This window comes from Miscanthus floridulus, chromosome 1 (assembly GCF_019320115.1).
Source record: "Miscanthus floridulus cultivar M001 chromosome 1, ASM1932011v1, whole genome shotgun sequence".
NCBI lineage: Eukaryota > Viridiplantae > Streptophyta > Magnoliopsida > Poales > Poaceae > Miscanthus > Miscanthus floridulus.
Genome location: NC_089580.1, coordinates 47,385,123 through 47,403,218, shown reverse-complemented (window position 1 = coordinate 47,403,218; position 18,096 = coordinate 47,385,123). Strand labels below are relative to the sequence as shown.

Sequence of the window (18,096 nt, the reverse complement as noted above, 5' to 3'; positions counted from 1 at the left end):
CTGGGCCCAGAAGCTCCCCTTGGTCCCACTGTCATCCAGCGTCAACCGAGAACACCGGTGACCAAGGTACTCGGAGTACTACGTAATTGAACCGTGGGCCCAAGGGAGAAATATCTGGGAGGTGGTGGTGGTCCAAAAGTGCACGTGCGGAAGTTACCGGAATAGCCTTCAGTCGGTAAGGCCCGTAAACAGCACGTGATGGGATCGGAGGGTTGGAATTGGCCCATCTTCGGGGATGGACGACTGAGAGCAGATTCCCGGGTGGCCGCGTACCAGGGGTATTCTCGTGATGATTAGTTTTACGTGCCGAGGAGCGGGGCTAGTCAGCCTCTCGTGATGATTCATTAATTTAGGCCGGCTTGGGCTTGCTGCTTTTGTTTCTAGCTGGCCCCATGGACAGTGACACTAGTGGATGCTTGCACCGCTGGTAATAAAGACGATGAAAGGCAAGGGCCAGGTACAGGTAAGGCACGATGCTCCAACATATGTAGTACGGTCTTTTTAATTTTTTAATTAAGGGAATTTTTGCCACAGGACATCATGAAAACGCATATTTTGCTGCAACACACCGCCAACACCATCGTTTGCTGAGTACCATTATGAATTCGATTATGTTTGCCACAGCACACCGCGACCATTATTTTAATGATTTCTAGAGTTTGGGAGAGAGAAACCGCACTGAGGAGACAATTTTGCCCCTGCGCGTTGCTGGTCTGGTTGGACCAGGTAAAGTTGGCCCGGTCGTCTCCCTCCTACTGCCGCCTCCCTTTTTCTTCCTCTGCTGGCGCCGTCCCGTTCCCCTATGCAAGAACCCTAGATCCCCATGGCTTCGAGCTCGCAATCCACGCCGTTCGGAGCGTCGCACTCGGCCTACAGAGACGAACTTCGCATTCCAGAGCTCAAGCCCTACAGAGATGAAGTAGGATTCTTGCCATTGGTACCTTGCTCCAAGTGTGGAACCCTTCTCATCGGTCGCGTTTCACATAAGGAGGGCACCAAGGGGAAGCGGTTCTACAAGTGTCCACTGTTGGAGCATTAAGTTGTGGTGGAATTGCATCTCTTTTTTGGATGCGTTTTTTTTTTATTTTTTCATCTCTGGTTTGCAGACCGATTATGCCTGTCGCGCATACTACTTTGAAGAAGACTATGTCCATTTGTTGGTCTCCAAAGGTGTTCTTCCTCGCCATTTCAGTCAGCTTAGAGGTCGTGATGGCATGGGGCTGGAGGTGATGAAGGATGGTAAGGACATGTTGAAGGCCTGCCAAGGTGTTGATGCCTGCCAAGAACTGATGGAGAGTGCAGTCATTCATCTCAAAGATTCAGAGGCACTGCTTAAGGCATTAGTTGATAGCAATAGCAAATTGATGACAAAGATGGATAAGATTGGAGAGAGACTGCTTGTAGTTGGTGCTGTAAAGGTGTTTATTTTAGTTTTAGTTTTGTTAGTGTTGTTGGTTAAGTGATGCATAACAACAGCTTATCATGTATCAAGCTATCAGCAGCTTATTTCAAAGACTCAATTTGTGAACCTTATCATGTATCAGTATGTAATCATGTATCCAGCATCTTATCTTGCATCTTCTTGCAATAGAATTGTGTCACACTCATTTTTGAACTGGCATAACACATAATTGTATCACACTCAGGAATTAAGATAAATTGGCATAACACATAATAAAGTCAGCATGCCAATAAAGTTTGGCCTTCATAACAAGCTTACATATCAGTGTTCATAACACAGCAGCCATAAGCTGTGACTTTAAGCGCAAAAGGGAAACATAGTCTGCCAACCCTAGGTTCAGTACACACTAGGTTCATTACACAACAGTTTCATTACATAACAACTAATAAATTTTGTCATCACATGTCTATGATCAACTTCTTCTTGTTGATCCTCTTGTTGGTCATCTCTTCTGAAACAGCCACTGTCTTGCTTGTTTCCATACTCTCAGACTTCTTTTTCTTGGTGGTCTTACTCACTTTGCTTGCCTTGGTTGTCTTCTTGCTCAGGTCCTTCTTCATTCTTTTCCCTTTCTTTTTCTGCCTCATGTCAGCTATTGGGGGGGGAAGTTTCAGCAGCATACTCTAATGCCCTCTTGCGACTGTTAGACACATAAAACAATAGGAATGATAGGAAAAGGTGAGGAAACAAGTGACAATGCTGGGCTATTTCAAGACAGAGATTAAATACCTCCTAGTGTTTGTTGCTGGGCTGTTAGTCAGAGCTGGTGGTGCAACACTGATTTCTTGAGATAGAGCTGGGCTGTTAGTCAGAGCTGGTGGTGCACCTTCAATTTGTGATTGTTGGGTGGATATAGTTGTTGCTGCAGTAGTGGTCTTCTTTGTCCTTGGTCTCTTTGCTGGTGGTGGTGCATCAGAGTCATACACAGTCTCATTGCATGTCTTCATCATGTGACCAAACTGACCACACCTCTTGCACTGTCTCTAGAAAGTTGACTTTCCACCTTCTTCAACACCTTTGATCCTCCTAGTTCTTAGATGGCCTGCAGCTCTCTTCAACAATGGGGGCTAAAGTTTGAAACCCATATCTACTTCAGGCCATTGATTCCTATCGGTCATGGGCTTGATCACATGTTCATATGCCTTCTTTAACTTATCAACTGAAAAGTAGTCATCCACATAGTCCTCAACACTTCTATTGCGCATTGAATGGATGAGACAGAGAGCATGAGTACATGGCAATCCAGAAATCTGCCACCTTTGATAGCTACATGTTCTGCTCTCAAGATCCATAGTATGCCTCCAAGTTTTCAATTCTTTAGTAGTACCTTGAATCTCTATAGTGTTGTTGGGCCCCCTATGTATGACATACTACAAGTTTCTACTCATAGCATGAAGTTCTTTGGTGACTTGAGGCAAGATCTTGTCTGTCAACTTCAGTGACAATGCCCTTCTGATATCTTGCTTTTCCATGATCATTTGCCTAATCCTATCCAACAGAGGAACTAAGGCAATGGACTTTTCATTCCTAATCCAACTGTTGAAAGTCTCTGCTATGTTGTTAGTAACATAGTCACATTTGCATGCATGGGAGAACCTCCATCTACACCACAAGTGCTTGTGGTTGTCCTCTATCCATTGCATTGCTCTTGGTGATGCAGCCTTCATGATGTTGTAATGGCGATCAAAGTGTCTTTGGTTGTAAGCCCTGCTGGCTAGCCACAAGTGCTTCTTGAACACTGCACCTCTATACCTCTTGTTGAAATTCTTCACTAGATGTCTCATGCACTCCCTATGTTCTACTCCATCTGAGAAGACAGAGGCAACTCCCTTATCTATACCTTTCCCTACATCTGTGCAGATCACTAGGCCTAGAGGAGATCCAATGGCAACTTTTAGTTTTTAAAAAAACCACTGCCAGTTGTTAGCAGATTCTGACTCAAATACACCATATGCTACTAGAAAAAGCCAGTTGTGTCCATCCACAGCTAAAGCAGAAGCTAGTTGCCCTCTCCATCTCCCAGTTAGGTGGCTTGAGTCCACACCAAGGAAGGGTCTGCATCCATTCAAAAAACCTTGAACACAGCTGTTGAATGCCACAAACATCCTTATGAACCTCATCTTCTTCCCAACCAGAGCCCACTCAATGTCCACAATGCTTCCTAGATTTGTCCTCTCCACCTCAGCCTTGAATCTGAAAACATCTTCAAAGTTGTCTTCCCACTTGCCTTGAAGCTCTTCCAGAGCCATTGCCATTCCATCCCAAACAACATAGTATGAAAGTGTGATGTTGTACTTTTTCTCCAAATCCTTCTTCATTTAGGAAGCTCTAGCTGTTGGGTCATGCCTCAGGATGTTAATAACCCTGTCCCTCACCCAGTGATTGTTAGCCATGCAGTTTTTTTTTCTAGATTTGCTGTGGTAGCACAAGTATGTTTCTGATACATCTTCTTTATCTGCCAACAATAAGTAGACATCAATAAGTAAACATCATGATCATCAACAAACATCATCAATAAGTATACATCATTAAACATCATGAATAAGTAAATATTAGCTTTGAAAAATGTACCCTCCACTTGCAATTGAGAACAGACCTACCAAGTTTTCCCATCCTACAATTGAGAAGCATGTATCCTCCACTTGCACCTTTTCTTCTTGCTCTTGTATCCTTTGCAGTGCCCTCTATACCTTTTGGCTTCACTATAATGAGCTGCAATTTCAAATTCTTTTAGAACAGCATACTGTTTAATAGCCCTTTTAAAGGTGTCCCCATCCTCAAATGTGACACCACAAGCTATAGTTGGGTTCTCTAAGTTAGTAACATGCTCAGAAGTCTCACAACCAGCTTCATCATCAACTAACAAATCATCATGAACAAAAGAGTCAGAGTCAGCAGCTCCTTCTTGGTCATCTTGTTGGTCTACCATATATTGGTTCTCATCATTGATCCCAACATACTCCTCATCATCTTCTTCCCATGCCACATCATCATCAGCAGGCTTCTTGCCTCTTCCCTTTCTTCCTTGAGCAGGTATGGATTTCTCAACTGATTCACTAGAGTTAGTTGAGTCAGCAGTGTCTGAATCACTCACTTCCTCGCTGAGAGACTCAACTTTCTGGGAACCTAAACTAGACATGGCTGCATCAACAGACTGGTTGTTCTGCCCACCATCATTACCAAGCAAAGGGAGCAGCAATGGGGGATCAACAGTAGCACATGCCTCATTATCCAAAGACACACTCTGACTAAATGAAACAGGAACTGTATCATAGAAACTCACAAACAAAGGTAGCCTCCTTAGCTCCCAATAATTCTCAGTAGCATTCATCAAAGTTGAATCAGAGGTTAGACTGGTATAACTTTGCTTGTGCTTGTTAAAAAACACAAATTGAACCCCTGATTCTTCCCAGGACACACTCTTTTAGATACATCCACAGTTAAATTCTTGAGATTAAGAGTGTCCCTATTCCAAATTAGCTGAAAATCTGTTGCACTGTGACCAACGTGCCTACCGTCATCGCAAACCTCATAGTAAGCTGGGACATGCACCGCTATCTGTATTACAGAACTAATGTCCATCCTAAAACAAGAATTCGTGAAAACCCTAACTAAATCGTCCTCAATTTCATTGCAAGACAAGAACAACAAACAATTGGTGAAAGAGGGGAAAGTGCATACCCGTCAGGAACCCATGACAGATTCACCCCCTTCGACGGTGAATCGATGCTCGGGCGGAGCCGCTTCTGTTGCACCGGCGAAGCCATCTTCACGCATCCATGTAATGGCACGGTGGCTACGACGACAAGGGTGGAGTCGAGGGTGGCGGCGAGGGGCGCGGCGAGGGGTAGCAGCTGCGGGTGGCGACGGAGAGTGGCGGTGAGGCCGTGAGGGAGGTGACGGCGGCGAGGGAGAGTGGTGACGACGGAAGGGAGAGTGGAGAAGACGAGCTGCGACGGCGTTGACCTGGTTTGGCTAGGGTTTGGCTCGACCTAGTCGGGCCCGGCTCAAACCTGGTCTGGCTCCACCAAGTCGGGTCTGGTCGACCAATGCCGGTCCACAGGGGCATCTGATGTCATTTTAGAAGGTTTCTCTCTCCCAAACTCTGGAAATCATTAAAATAATGGTCGCGGTGTGCTGTGGCAAACATAATCGAATTCATAATGGTACTCAGCAAACGATGGCGTTGGCGGTGTGTTGCAGCAAAATATGTGTTTTCGTGATGCCCTGTGGCAAAAATTCCCTTTAATTAATTATTTATTTCATGTTATATTATTTATAATAATTATATAAAACTTATGATTGGTTAGAAAATGTCGGTCAAGATTATAAAAGCTTATAACTCTTAATATCGATCAAAGGCCAGGTGCCAGATTAATACGTTCATCGCTACTCAAATGAAAAGAAGAAAAAAGATCATCACAAGATGGCCTCTAGGAAAAAAGATATTGATTCTACCAGGACATCCGTCCCCAAACTCACGTCTAGACACGACCCGTGACGCCTCACTCTCATCCCGCGACAGCCCCGCTCCGCCCGCCCGCTTGTTGCTGCCTGCGCCATGCTGAGCTCGGAGCCTGCTAGCGCCTCGGGACGAACGTCGCGCCCGCCCGCGCGCTCCCTCCCTCACTCCCCCTCCGCGACCTCCATTACGACCGGCGCTCCCAGCGACCTGGCTCCTGCTCCCCCCACCGGAGACGAGGACGACAACGGCGACATCGGCGAGGTAGGTCATTCCTCTTCTGGATCTAAGCCCTCCTCCTCCTCCTCCTCTGGATCTGAGGGACGCGGCGGTGGCTAGGGTTCCGGTGACCTCTGTGGTCCTATTCCCTCCTCCCTCCGGCGAGCTCGAAGGTGATGGACCAGGGGCTGGAGCGGGCTGCACCTCGAACCTATCCCTTGCTGTTTTGTACGTCTTTTTTTTTTTTTCTGTTTCTCCGTGTTTCAATGGGGATTTTTTGATGTTGCAACAAATAATTTTCGTATGTTGCAATAGGTGATTTCGTGTGTTGCAGAAAGGGAATTCTAATGTTGGGATTATTGTAATATGGGATCTTAATTGTTGAAATTACCTTTTCCAAATGTTGCAGCACTAAAAGGTGATTTTTGAGATATTTTCATTTCCATGTTTCATGTTTGATTTTGCGACGTTGCAGTACTATTGTTTCAGATGTTGCAGTACAATTTTTTCAATGTTGCATTACATATTTTTCTATGTTGCAGTATATTTTTTTCGATGTTGCACTACATAATTTAGCGATGTTGCAGTATTTATATCCCGATGTTGCACTGTATAGTTATATAGTTTTGTGATATTACACTTAAGGTGTTTTGTTCTCTGGGACAGGGGGCGCAGTGGGAAACGAGGTGCGGTGAGGAACAGGACAGGGGCGCTGTGGGGAACGAGGGACGCGGCGTGGCGAGGGAACAGGCCACGCGCGAGCCGCGGGGAATGGGCCGCCACGACGGGCGTGGGCGAACGCTCCTCTGGATTTGGTATGCTCATATCGAATCGTTACGTTGCTTTGGTCAGGATCGGATGGTTCCTGAGATGTTAATCAAACGGCGTCGAAAAAAAGGCCTCCGTGGGTCTGGCTGAGTGGCTAGGATTCCCGAGGGATAAGCTTTTGAGTAAAGGCATGGTTTGCCCCAACGTAAGCAGAAAATTATGGGCTGGGCCTAAGACTGCCTGAACATAGAATATATCTTGTATTTTGGGTGTTCTCGTGATAGATAGCCCAATCTTTTAATGGCTTATGATGGAACCTCAGGGGAGAAGCAGGATGGGCCCACCAGCGAACCTTTTCGCTGCCGCCATCCATGAGGCCAATGACCCATCCGCGCCACGCCGTCGCGTGTTCTTCTGTTGGCCTCATCCGGCTTTGGCGGCCGGCTTCCGAAAGGACCGCCGCACCCGCACCTCCAGTCCTGCAGCTTCTTCAGTGCAGGTGCAGGGCCCTCTCCCTCTACTCCATCCTGGAGCAGCGGAGCTCGCCAACCGCGCTTCTTCAGTTCGCTGGCGACTGGCGAGGTACGGGTTGGGTTGTCCGGGGAGGCCATACAACCCGGGCCGGGAAACAGGTACCGTCCCATTCCTCTTCTTCTTCTCTTGCGTTTTTTTGATTGAAAAGGTAGGCATCGTTCCAACTTCCAAGGTTTCTTGTAGTTGTAGGCTGCATTTCATCCCAAATATCCCATTGCTTTCTCCTGATGATTGCTCGGTGTAGCAGTGCAGCAGTAGAAATAGGTAACGGTTCGGTCCAAATAAGGAGCTGCACAAGCAGTTGCCTGCGGCATTAGTCGGTGGGAAATGGGAATAGGGTAGGAATTCTCCACTGGGTACTGCCTGTAATGGGTGGGGGCAGGGGTTCAACACCTGTGTTTCATTCTATTATCATTAATTCATTATGCCTACTGCTAATTCTGTGGTCATTCCCGAAATTTAAACAGATGAAATAATTTATTCCTATGATGTAAGATGTTGTGGCAACGTTTCATTGGGCATTGTTATCTAGGATTCTAGTTTCTGGAGGCACGCTTAATATGAAGTGAGCTTAGCTCAGCTGGTCCGGATGGGAGGTTCCATCCTGCATCCTAACCACCCATTTTCTTCAAAATAAAAAATCTGCGTGGTTCCTCCTAGGTTGAGTCTCGCTTTTGAGGCATACTGAATTTATGGCACGAAATTTGCTTGATGCTGGGATGTGCAAGGCAGGAGTTTCAGTATGCTGCAAATGACCATGCCATCGTTCACCGTAACCTCCCCTTCATCGCATGGCGTTACCTTATCGGCGCTCCATGCTCGTCATTCTCAAAGTTTGCACAAGAGACACGTCCGCAGCCAAGTCCGGGCAGTGGCGCAAACACAACTGCAGTACCAGAAACTGGGAGATTCAGACCTCCTTATTAGTGAGGTCACTCTTGGAACGGTATGTATAAAACTTGAAACTACTGTTCCTTTACTGTAAAATAAAGTTTTTTGCATCTCAATGTTAATTCTTTTCTTTCCAGATGACTTTTGGAGAGCAAAACACAGAGAAGGAAGCACATGATATGCTCTCTTATTCTTTTGATAAAGGTGTCAATATCCTAGACACAGCAGAAATTGTCAGTATAGATTACTTCCTTGCTTTCATTAACTACATCTCTTTCTCTGTATTCAAGTTAAGAGATTGATCTACTTGTTTTTTTCTTCAACTTCCATCTTTCCTTTTGGTCTTTAGTACCCACTTCCATTCAAAAAGGAAAATCAAGGGAGAACTGATCTTTATATTGGCAAGTGGATGCAACTGAAGCCACGAGACAAGGTAACCTGAATAGATGTTATGTTGCAAACTTACAGTATGTTTGCAACTAAATCTGGCTAACAATTTTGTAGGCACAGAACTCAAAACTGTTAAGGTTAACTCATTATTGCAGTATGAGTAACGATTCTTACGCAATATGCTTGCTTCCATCCTTGAAATTGATTCCATGGTTTAGAACCATAATTTTACTTATAACACTAGACTGACGAATAAACACTGTCTGCCCTTCACAATGCACAATCCCTAAGTTTCCCATTATGTAATGCCATGTTTAAATGGTCTGACTGAGAGATGGGTCCTGCCTATGTTTTTCCTTTGCATTTTAGATAATTTTGTCCACCAAAGTTGCCGGCTATTCAGAGAGGTTTACATTTCTTCGGGACCATGCAGAAGTGGTGCGTGTTGATGCTGCCAATATCAAAGAAAGTGTTGAAAAGAGCCTCAAGCGTCTATCAACAGATTACATTGATTTGCTCCAGATACACTGGTCAGTGTCAGCTTGATTCATTTGTATTGCTGTATGGCTGACAAAAACCATATTTAGTTTCACTGTGTGTTGTCAGCCTTTTACCAACATACATTCAAACATTGCTATGCCTTTTTTTTTCCTCGTACAAAATGAATTGTGTCAATCTTTTTAAAGAAACTGGTAAATGTATGATAAGGAAAGTCAATATGCCTTTTATCATGTAAAATCATGTTTGAGGACATTGGTCTGGAGGCAGAAGGTGCCTTTTCCATTCTATTCTTCATATAAGGTTCAGCAGGTTCTCAAATTGCTGGTCAATAGAGAGAGAAAACTAACGAACATATATTAACTGACTTCTTATCGGACTTCTGTCTGTGCTCCTTGTAAAACATGGATTAGAAGTTAGAACACATGGGATACCTAACCAAGTACATTTCACTATTCCAGTTCATTTTGTTTCACCCTTACCCTGTCAGTTTGAAGTAGTTACTTTTTTTTTTTTACACCAGCTTTCTTTGAGTGCAGTTTCGTGAGTTCTTTTACTGCTCATGTATGGATTGGAGTTTTATATATAAATTATCTATTTGTAATTCTACTGATTGAAATAAACGTCTTGGTTCCAAAGTTTTTCTTTATGTCTCCAGGCCAGATAGGTATGTGGCACTATTTGGTGAATTTAGTTATAATCCAACCAAATGGAGGCCAAGCATCCCGTTTGAGGAACAATTGAAGGCTTTCCAGGAGCTAATTGATGAAGGAAAGGTAAGATTTCTATGATTGATATTCTTATACGTGCAAACTACAAAGTTGTAGCAAATAAACATTTTTTGTGGCATGCGTAGATATGAAAACTACATGGTTACATATCTGATCTTGGTGTGGACGCAGCTTACAAATTACAACCTTTGGTGGTACTATGTTTTAGAATGTTTTACATAACATGCATCTGATAACAGCCATGTAAGTAGTTTTTGATACGAAAGGTAGCTTATCAACATGTAAATATTGTGTAAGTAGAGGCGCATTGAGTAGTTCTATGTTTTTGTCTCAGTTCTGTTAGTTCATACAGAAGATAATCAAGAATATCATGTTTTTAATCATTATCGAATGTTATCTCTAATTTAGGTTCGCTATATTGGTGTTTCCAATGAGACCTCATATGGAGTAATGGAGTTTGTACATGCTGCAAAGGCTCAAGGCCTTCCGAAGATCGTGAGCATCCAGAACTGTTATAGTCTACTTGTGAGATGCTGCTTTGAAGGTGAAAGCATTGCTTAGGGCCTTAATTATTCAGAACAAGTGCTTAAGGTTGTTGAGGAGGAGGATCGCTCAGTCCCGTGCCACGACGCCAAGGGGGAGGGAAACCTGTCTAGTGTTTCCTCTGCCACCGGTACCCACTGCTCCTATGGTCGATCCGTCGCTGAACCTCCTTCATGCCTGTCACTTCCCACTTCCCACAATCCTCCACCATCAAGTTCCATCTCCCTCACCTGGTCATCCCAACATCTCGTTTGGTCACTGCACAACTGAATTCAACGCTGATAGTGCTCGAGAACCCTCTAAGGGCGATTGGGCGAACAATTCCTCGTCACTGGTTGCCAACCTCTCCATCACCACCGTGGAAACAAGCTGCTTCTCTCCCCGATTAGTCGCCACCAAACCGGATGCTTCCCTCTGTACTGCTCACGGGACCGGTGGAGGATCTCTCCCATTGGTTGACGCCTGCACCATTCGAGCAAATGAGGGTGTTCGGGGAGGTGTGGTGGCCACCTGAAAAAATGAGAAGGAGCCATCTCACTCTGACACCGCTGGCTCCCGAGAAAACTCCTCCACTGTGGATGACTCCACGCTGCCGGTCGCCACACTCTCTACCATCGGTCGATGGTTTAATTGCTCATGTCAAGCACTTTGCTGAGAATTGTAAGAATGGATCTCACTACTTCATTTGTATGCATGATGGTCAGAGAGCTTACCACTGCAAGCAGCTCTGTCCCTTGACTGCCAGCAAATGGGTGCTCGGTGGAAAGGCCAATTGTGTCAAAAGGTGCTCCTCCTTGCGCCACCTCCATTAGCATGCTGCAATCACTATGTTGACTTGATTCTCTTCCATCTTCAGTTCCATTGGATGCCACTACCATGCCTTCACCTCTGCCTATCCATGAGGTATTTGGTCATTTGAGGCGGAAATTGTCATTCCACGCTCTTGAGAAATAGAGTGTAAGGATGTTCTATTGTAGCTTGTAGCCTTTGGTTGCCATCACCACTAGCTCTTGCCAGTTTGTGACACCACTGCAGGTGTGCCGAATTGTTGTCTAATTTGAGGACCCCCCAACATTTGTGAACTAGTCAAGAACATTAAGGATTTATGGTCTCACCTTGAAGCCATTGATTGTTGGGAGATGAATTCAGTTATCGAGTTTTGTGTGGCAAATAGGTCAGATCTGGTGATGCTTGAAGCATCTATATGTAGTTCTGTGCCACCTTCGTTGGTAGCCAAGGGCCACAGCTGTCACACCATTTATGATGGGATTTAAATTCCTTCTCGGTTTGTGGCTGGTCGGAATTGTTTGTTTCATTCTGTTGTGTTGGTTGGAGACCCGGAGTTGTTTGAACAACCACCTTACACGACAGGCACAACCTTACAACCAAAACAACGTCCAAGGTATCTTCTAGCCTTTACTTTGGTTAGGACGTTGTTTTGGTTGTAAGGTCGTGCCTGTCATGTAAGGTTGTTGTTCTGGTCATGTATGTTCATTATACTTCGCTATTTTAGCCTTTCTTCTCTCTTAATGCAAGACCCACAGATCTCATGCGTGTTCTTCAAAAAAGAAAGAAAGAGAAAATATTGCTCCAGTCCATTCATTTCATTCCTTGGAACTCTCTTAGTAATGCCCTCAATTCTAAAGTAGTATCAGAATCATGGAGAATTCCTGTTGATTTCTCATACCATTAGAAACTCCAGCTGCCTGTTAACAAACAAATATCTGCCTATGGATGTTTTTCTAGCTAATATCTTTCATGAGATTTTCTAGTTTCATATATAAGAGGTGTTGCTGAAAGGGAAATGAAGGTTTGTGCTAGTGGCAGACTTTTTCTTTGTGAGTGTTGTCAAAATGTATTTAATACAAACCAGACTATATAAAGTGCTAACAAAAGTATGCTGCTAGCAAGGTGGTAGTGTTTTCTTATTATTATTATGAGGTATTGCTGAAAAGGGGAATCCAGATTTTGTGCTATTAGGTACCAAAATTTATCTGGTAAAACATGTTTGCTTTAGGCTCTCATGTGCAAACTGATGAGGCCAACAACTGTCTATTAATCACCTTTTATTCCATCACAGCTGATCTTGTTGAAGTTTGCCACCCGCATAACTGCAATATTGGACTGCTTGCCAACTCCCCATTGGCTGGTGGGGTTCTCACTGGGAAGTATCTTGATACTGACACGGGAATCTCAAAGGGGAGCAGGCTAAATATCTTCCCTGGATTCATGGCTCGCTACAATGCCTCTTTGGCTCAAGTATGCTATACACTACAAATAATTTGTTTGTGCCCTGACCGTTCGAACTTGAGCGTTGGTATGCATTTCAATTTACTTTGGTTAACTTTGTATGGCAGGAAGCGACAAATGAGTACATAAGGCTTGCCAAGAAGCATGGGCTAACTCCAGTCCAGCTTGCCCTCGGCTTTGTGCGTGACCGTCCATTCACCACTAGCTCCATCATTGGAGCAACCACCATGGATCATTTAAAGGAGAACATCGATGCATTTACCAGCGCTCCACGGCCTCTACCACAAGAAGTTCTTGACGGCATTGATGATATTTTTAAGAGATACAAAGACCCAGCAATCCTCTAGTTGTTTACTCATTGTTTTGATGAAAGAACCAGCAATCCTTAAACAATACATAGACCCGGAAAGCATATTACAATCTATGTTCATACAATTTCATTCATGTTGATACAAAAGGAGAAGGGAGGAGGTGTTGGCGAAGGCCGGTCAGACAAGGAATTATATAGGGCCTTTTGGTTAGCCAGATATGGCCTGGCCCGTGGTATATATGTAAGCAGGTTGTGGCTGTTTGGTAGCTTGGAGGTTTGCCAGATATGGCCTGGTTCATTGTGGGCCTGTTTGATATAGAGCCCAGGGGTGGCCTGCGCCCTCCAGCTCCTACCCGGCCTGTTTGATTTAGTTGGCCTAGCTCCCGGCCTGGTTCCTGGCGTGCAAAACGGCCTCTCTATCTCTCTCTCTCCTGCACTCGGGGAAACGCCCCTAGGGTTCATTTCTCCTGAGCCAGGCTCTCTCCGTCCTCGTGCAGGCGATTTCAGGCCGCCGCCGGCGGCTCACGTGGGCTCATGCGGGAACCATGAATCTTCCTCCCACGCTCCTCCTCGGCGAAATCCGCTGTCTTTATAAGCCGTCCTCCTCCCCCTCTGCATTCTTCTCCTTTCTCTAGCTCTGTCGTCCCCATCTCTCCCCACTGCGTTCGCGTTGAGTGACCGGCAGTGTTGCTGTGGTGGTGGTGCTGCGCAGCGTTCTTCTTTCTCTCCGGTCTTCGTCTCCGTTCAACCAGTTTGGAGCCGCTTGGCCACGGCGCTGCTACGCCTCCTGCCGGGCTCCGTGGACGCAGCCGTCTTCCTCCTTCGACTTCTCCGTCTTGTGGTGGTGCGGCTGGTCTCGGTTGGGGTTGATCTGCTTCGTCCCGTACCAGATCTACTACCTCTTCTCCGGTGGCTCTTCTTCTCCGTCTTGCGCTTCTTCCAATCACCGTTGACTTCCCCGAGGTGAAGTCCACCCCTAATCCCCTTTGCTTTGATTCTAGGGTTTGGTCTTGCCCTTTATTGGTTTCGATTTCTACCTGTGGAATGATAGTTTGGGTCCATGATGCTGGTCTAGTTGCTATGAATGTTGATTTCGAGCACTGAAACATGTATGCTCCATTGTTGGTACTTTGAAATGGTCGATGATGAATCTGTCCACTACAGTTGAGGCATTTTTGTTTATGCAGTCGGGCTATTTTATGTTTGTAGCTGCTTTAAGTTTCTGCTGAAATGTTAGTTCTTTTCATATGGTCGATGATGAATATGTCCAATGCATTGGAGGCATTTTTGTTATGTAGTCGTGCTATTTTATCTTGCTGTGAATGATAGCACTTTCATGTTGAGGCCAGCCAGGGTCTACTAGAACTAAGATGTATCTATGAATGTTGAATGCTTGTAGATGGATCCAACTGCACAGCGTGAGATGATGGTCAGGCAAGCAACTGCCATGGTTGTGGTTATGCTATCCTTTTTTGTCACTAGACTTAGAAGAATTAGGGCCCAACTTGAGCCTATACCTTATGGTCCTAGGTCTTTAAGCCAGCAGCATAGGCTAGGAACCCTCCAAATGATATTGAACAACCCTAATGCTGAGTGTCTGGCTATGTTGCGTATGACCAGAGCTCCTTTTTTTGCTCTATGCAACCTTTTTAGAGGTAGAGGCCTAGTTCTAGAAACCAATGGGTGTTCTGTTGAGGAGCAGATTGTAATGCTCCTCCATGTGGTTGGTCACAACCAGAGGTTCATGGTAGTTCATCAGTCATTTAGGAAGTCCATTGAGACAGTTAGTAGAGTCTTCCACCAAGTTCTTTATGCTGTTGGTGAGCTTAGGACTAAAATGATCAAGCCTCCTACCACTAGCACACATCCAAAAATCATGGGTAGCTAGAGATGGTACCCTTATTTGTAGGTACATGTTAATCCTGTTTATCTACCTTAGGTTTAATGAACTGTACATGTGTGCACTTATTCACTATTCTTAATAATTTTTAGGACTGTGTTGGTGCCATTGATGGCGCACATGTGCTGGCAAGGGTGATTAGACACATGCAGCAGGCTTTCAGGGGTAGAAAACACAACCCCACACAAAATGTGATGGTTGTTGTGGACTTTGATCTCAAGTTCACTTATGTCCTAGCTGGTTGGGTGGGCTCTGCCCATGATGCACTCATTCTTGCTAATGCAATTGATAGGAACGATGGGTTCACAGTTCCTAAAGGTAACTGAATTCATTAGTCCATACACTACTGTCCTTTAACTTGCCACAAGCCTTCACTGTAGTATATGTTTTGGTCCACTTGTAGGGAAGTTTTACATGATAGATGTTGGCTATGCTTGTCGCACTGGTTTCCTCCCTCCCTATAGGGGGTGAGGTACCACTTGTCTGAATATGGGAGCCACAATTATCCTACCAATGCCAAAGAACTGTTCAACCTAAGGCATTCATCCCTTAGGGTGACAGTGGATAGAGCTTTTGGTCCACTGAAGACTAGATTTCATATCCTAGACAACATTCCATTCCACACATACAAGACACAAGTGAAGCTTGTACTGGCCTGTTGCATTCTCCATAATTGGATCATTGGGTTTGACATTGATGAAGTAGTCCTAGAAGAGGAGGGATTCCTATTTCCTAGGCAGCCAGCTTGAGGCTGATGAAACCCAGCCTGTGGGAGACATGCAGTCCTAGGACTCCACTGGCATGTCTAATAGAAGGGATGACATTTGCAATGCCATGTGGGTTGGTAGGGGTACTGCTAGGATTTGATTCATGCTTTCCATTCATATATTATTTTAGTTTGTAGACCCTGGATATGGAACTCATGTGGTGTATTAATCATGTGTAATAATTGATGGACATGACTAAGACCTACTTGCTATTATTTTTATGATGATTCTGTTATCATGGACATGATTGAGACCTAACTGCTGTATATCTTTTATATGTTGTTCATCATCTATGTCTTGTTCATCTTCTACCTGTTCTTCATATACTATCTGTTGTTGATACTTGCCTTCATGTCATGGATGGTGACCTTATTAGGATGGTTGGGTTTGTGGTAGCTGTTGACATAGTTGTTGTGACTGGTGCTAGGCCAGCTAGGGTTGTTGCTGCATCTGAGGTGGTTGATGTGGGGGCTGATGCACCTGAGGTAGTGCCTACCCAGGGAGGTGCTGGTGGTGCTAGGCCCCCCATGAGGTGGAATAACAACACCTCTAGGTTTGTCCTTAGGAGGATGGCCCAGATAGCGTCTGATGGAAGTAGACTAGCAAGTGCTTCAAGGACAAAGATGTGAACTATGCGGCAAAGGCTCTCAAGGAGTACTGTGGTGAAGCTATGAGCCCTGCTCAAGTGTACAATCACTTGAGGAAGTGGAGGCAGAAGTGGGCTAGGGTTGTGAAGTTGAAGGACCTTAGTGGTGCACTGTTTGATCATGATGTCAATGCCATAATGCTAGAACTTGAGCACTACCTAGGCCACTGTAAGCTAGAAAATGAGTCAATTCATAGTTTCTCTTCTTCCCTGTTTCTCTTCTACCCACAATTTCTCTCCTTCCCTGTTTATTTAATTAAGCACACATGACTGTAGGACCATCCTAAGGATGCTAAATTTTTGAACACCCCAATCAGGTTCTACACTGAGATGGAGACCATATTTGGTAGTTCTATGGCCACTAGTAGGTTTGCCCTAGGTTCCAGTGAGCCACTTAGGGTGAACCATGTTGACAGTGTTGCTACTAACATAGAGGGCCATGGCTTCACCACTACTGTTGATGTCAAAGCCAGCCCTGAGATTGGTGAGGGCAGCAAGTCTACTGACCTGCTTGAAAGGTCTAGTTTGGTTTTGGTGAATTGATGAAACCCTAAGTGCTAACCTAGTTTATCAAGTGATCATGAGATAGGTAGCACACTCCAAGTGATGAAGCAAATGAAGATCATGACATGATGATGGTGATGCCATGGTGATGATCAAGTGCTTGGACTTGAAAAGAAGAAAGAGAAAAACAAAAGGCTCAAGGAAAAGGTATAAATGGTAGGAGCCATTTTGTTTTGATGATCAAGACACTTAGTGAGTATGATCATATTTAGGATCGATAGCCATACTATTAAGAGGAGTGAAACTCGTATCGAAATACGGTTGTCAAAGTACCACTACATGCTCTAACTCATTGCATATGCATTTAGGATCTAGTGGAGTGCTAACACCCTTGAAAATGTTTGTGAAAATATGCTAACACATATGCATAAGGTGATACACTTGGTGGTTGGCACATTTGAGCAAGGGTAAAGAAAATAGAGTTGAAAAGGAGTTAGTCACGCTGGTCATGCAGTGACCGGACGCTGGTCTCGGTTGGACCGATGTGTCCGGTCAGTGGCTGTTGAGGACGCGTAGTGTCGGTCTTCGATCGGACGCTGGCTAGGTATGTCCGGTCACACAGACATGGCAGCACACTGAGGAGGCAGTGTGTGACTAGACGCTGGGTGCGTACGGTCACGCTTGATCGGACACGTCTGGTCATGCATGGAAGCTTACTAGAAATGACCGGACGCTAAGGTCCTGTGTTCGGTCGTGATCCAACTAACACGTCCGGTCATAGTTGGAACCTTACTGGAAACGACCGAACGCTGGTGCTAGAGCGTCTGGTCGGTTTGAGCAGCGCGTCCGATCAACACTTGACCGTTTAGATCGGGTGAACCACGTTTGAAGCTGATGACACGTGGCAAGCATCGGGCGATCGGACGCTGGGGTCTTGCGTCCGGTTAATCTGACCGGAGCGTCTGGTCACCCTGTGTTGTGCCCAGTGAAGGGGTACAACGGCTCTATTTCATGGGGGCTTCTATTTAAGCTCCATGGCCGGCTCAAGCTCACTCTCTTAGCCATTTGCATTGACATAGCAACCTTGTGAGCTTAGCCAAAGCCCTCCCACTCATCTCCATCATTGATTCATCATCTTTGTGAGATTGGGAGAGAATCTAAGTGCATTGCTTGAGTGATTACATCTAGAGGCACTTGGTATTCGTGTTTTGCTACAGGATT

General features: G+C 45.1%; 1 protein-coding gene across 2 annotated transcripts; it reads left to right on the top strand.

Annotated features, from left to right (window-relative positions):
• The first annotated feature begins 7,305 nt into the window (after positions 1-7,305).
• On the top strand, positions 7,306-13,230 carry LOC136482770 (uncharacterized). Of its 2 annotated transcripts, none has more exons than XM_066479983.1 (9): positions 7,306-7,543; positions 8,174-8,391; positions 8,474-8,569; positions 8,686-8,769; positions 9,096-9,256; positions 9,883-10,000; positions 10,364-10,499; positions 12,579-12,757; positions 12,856-13,230. In XM_066479983.1, exons 2-9 carry the CDS (start codon positions 8,188-8,190, stop codon positions 13,093-13,095), a joined length of 1,218 nt encoding a protein of 405 aa, XP_066336080.1. In that variant the 5' UTR covers positions 7,306-7,543; positions 8,174-8,187; the 3' UTR covers positions 13,096-13,230. The 2 variants fall into 2 exon arrangements, with proteins under 2 accessions (XP_066336080.1, XP_066336072.1); XM_066479975.1 differs by having other exon boundaries at positions 7,307-7,543; positions 8,178-8,391.
• The last annotated feature ends 4,866 nt before the right edge of the window (positions 13,231-18,096 follow it).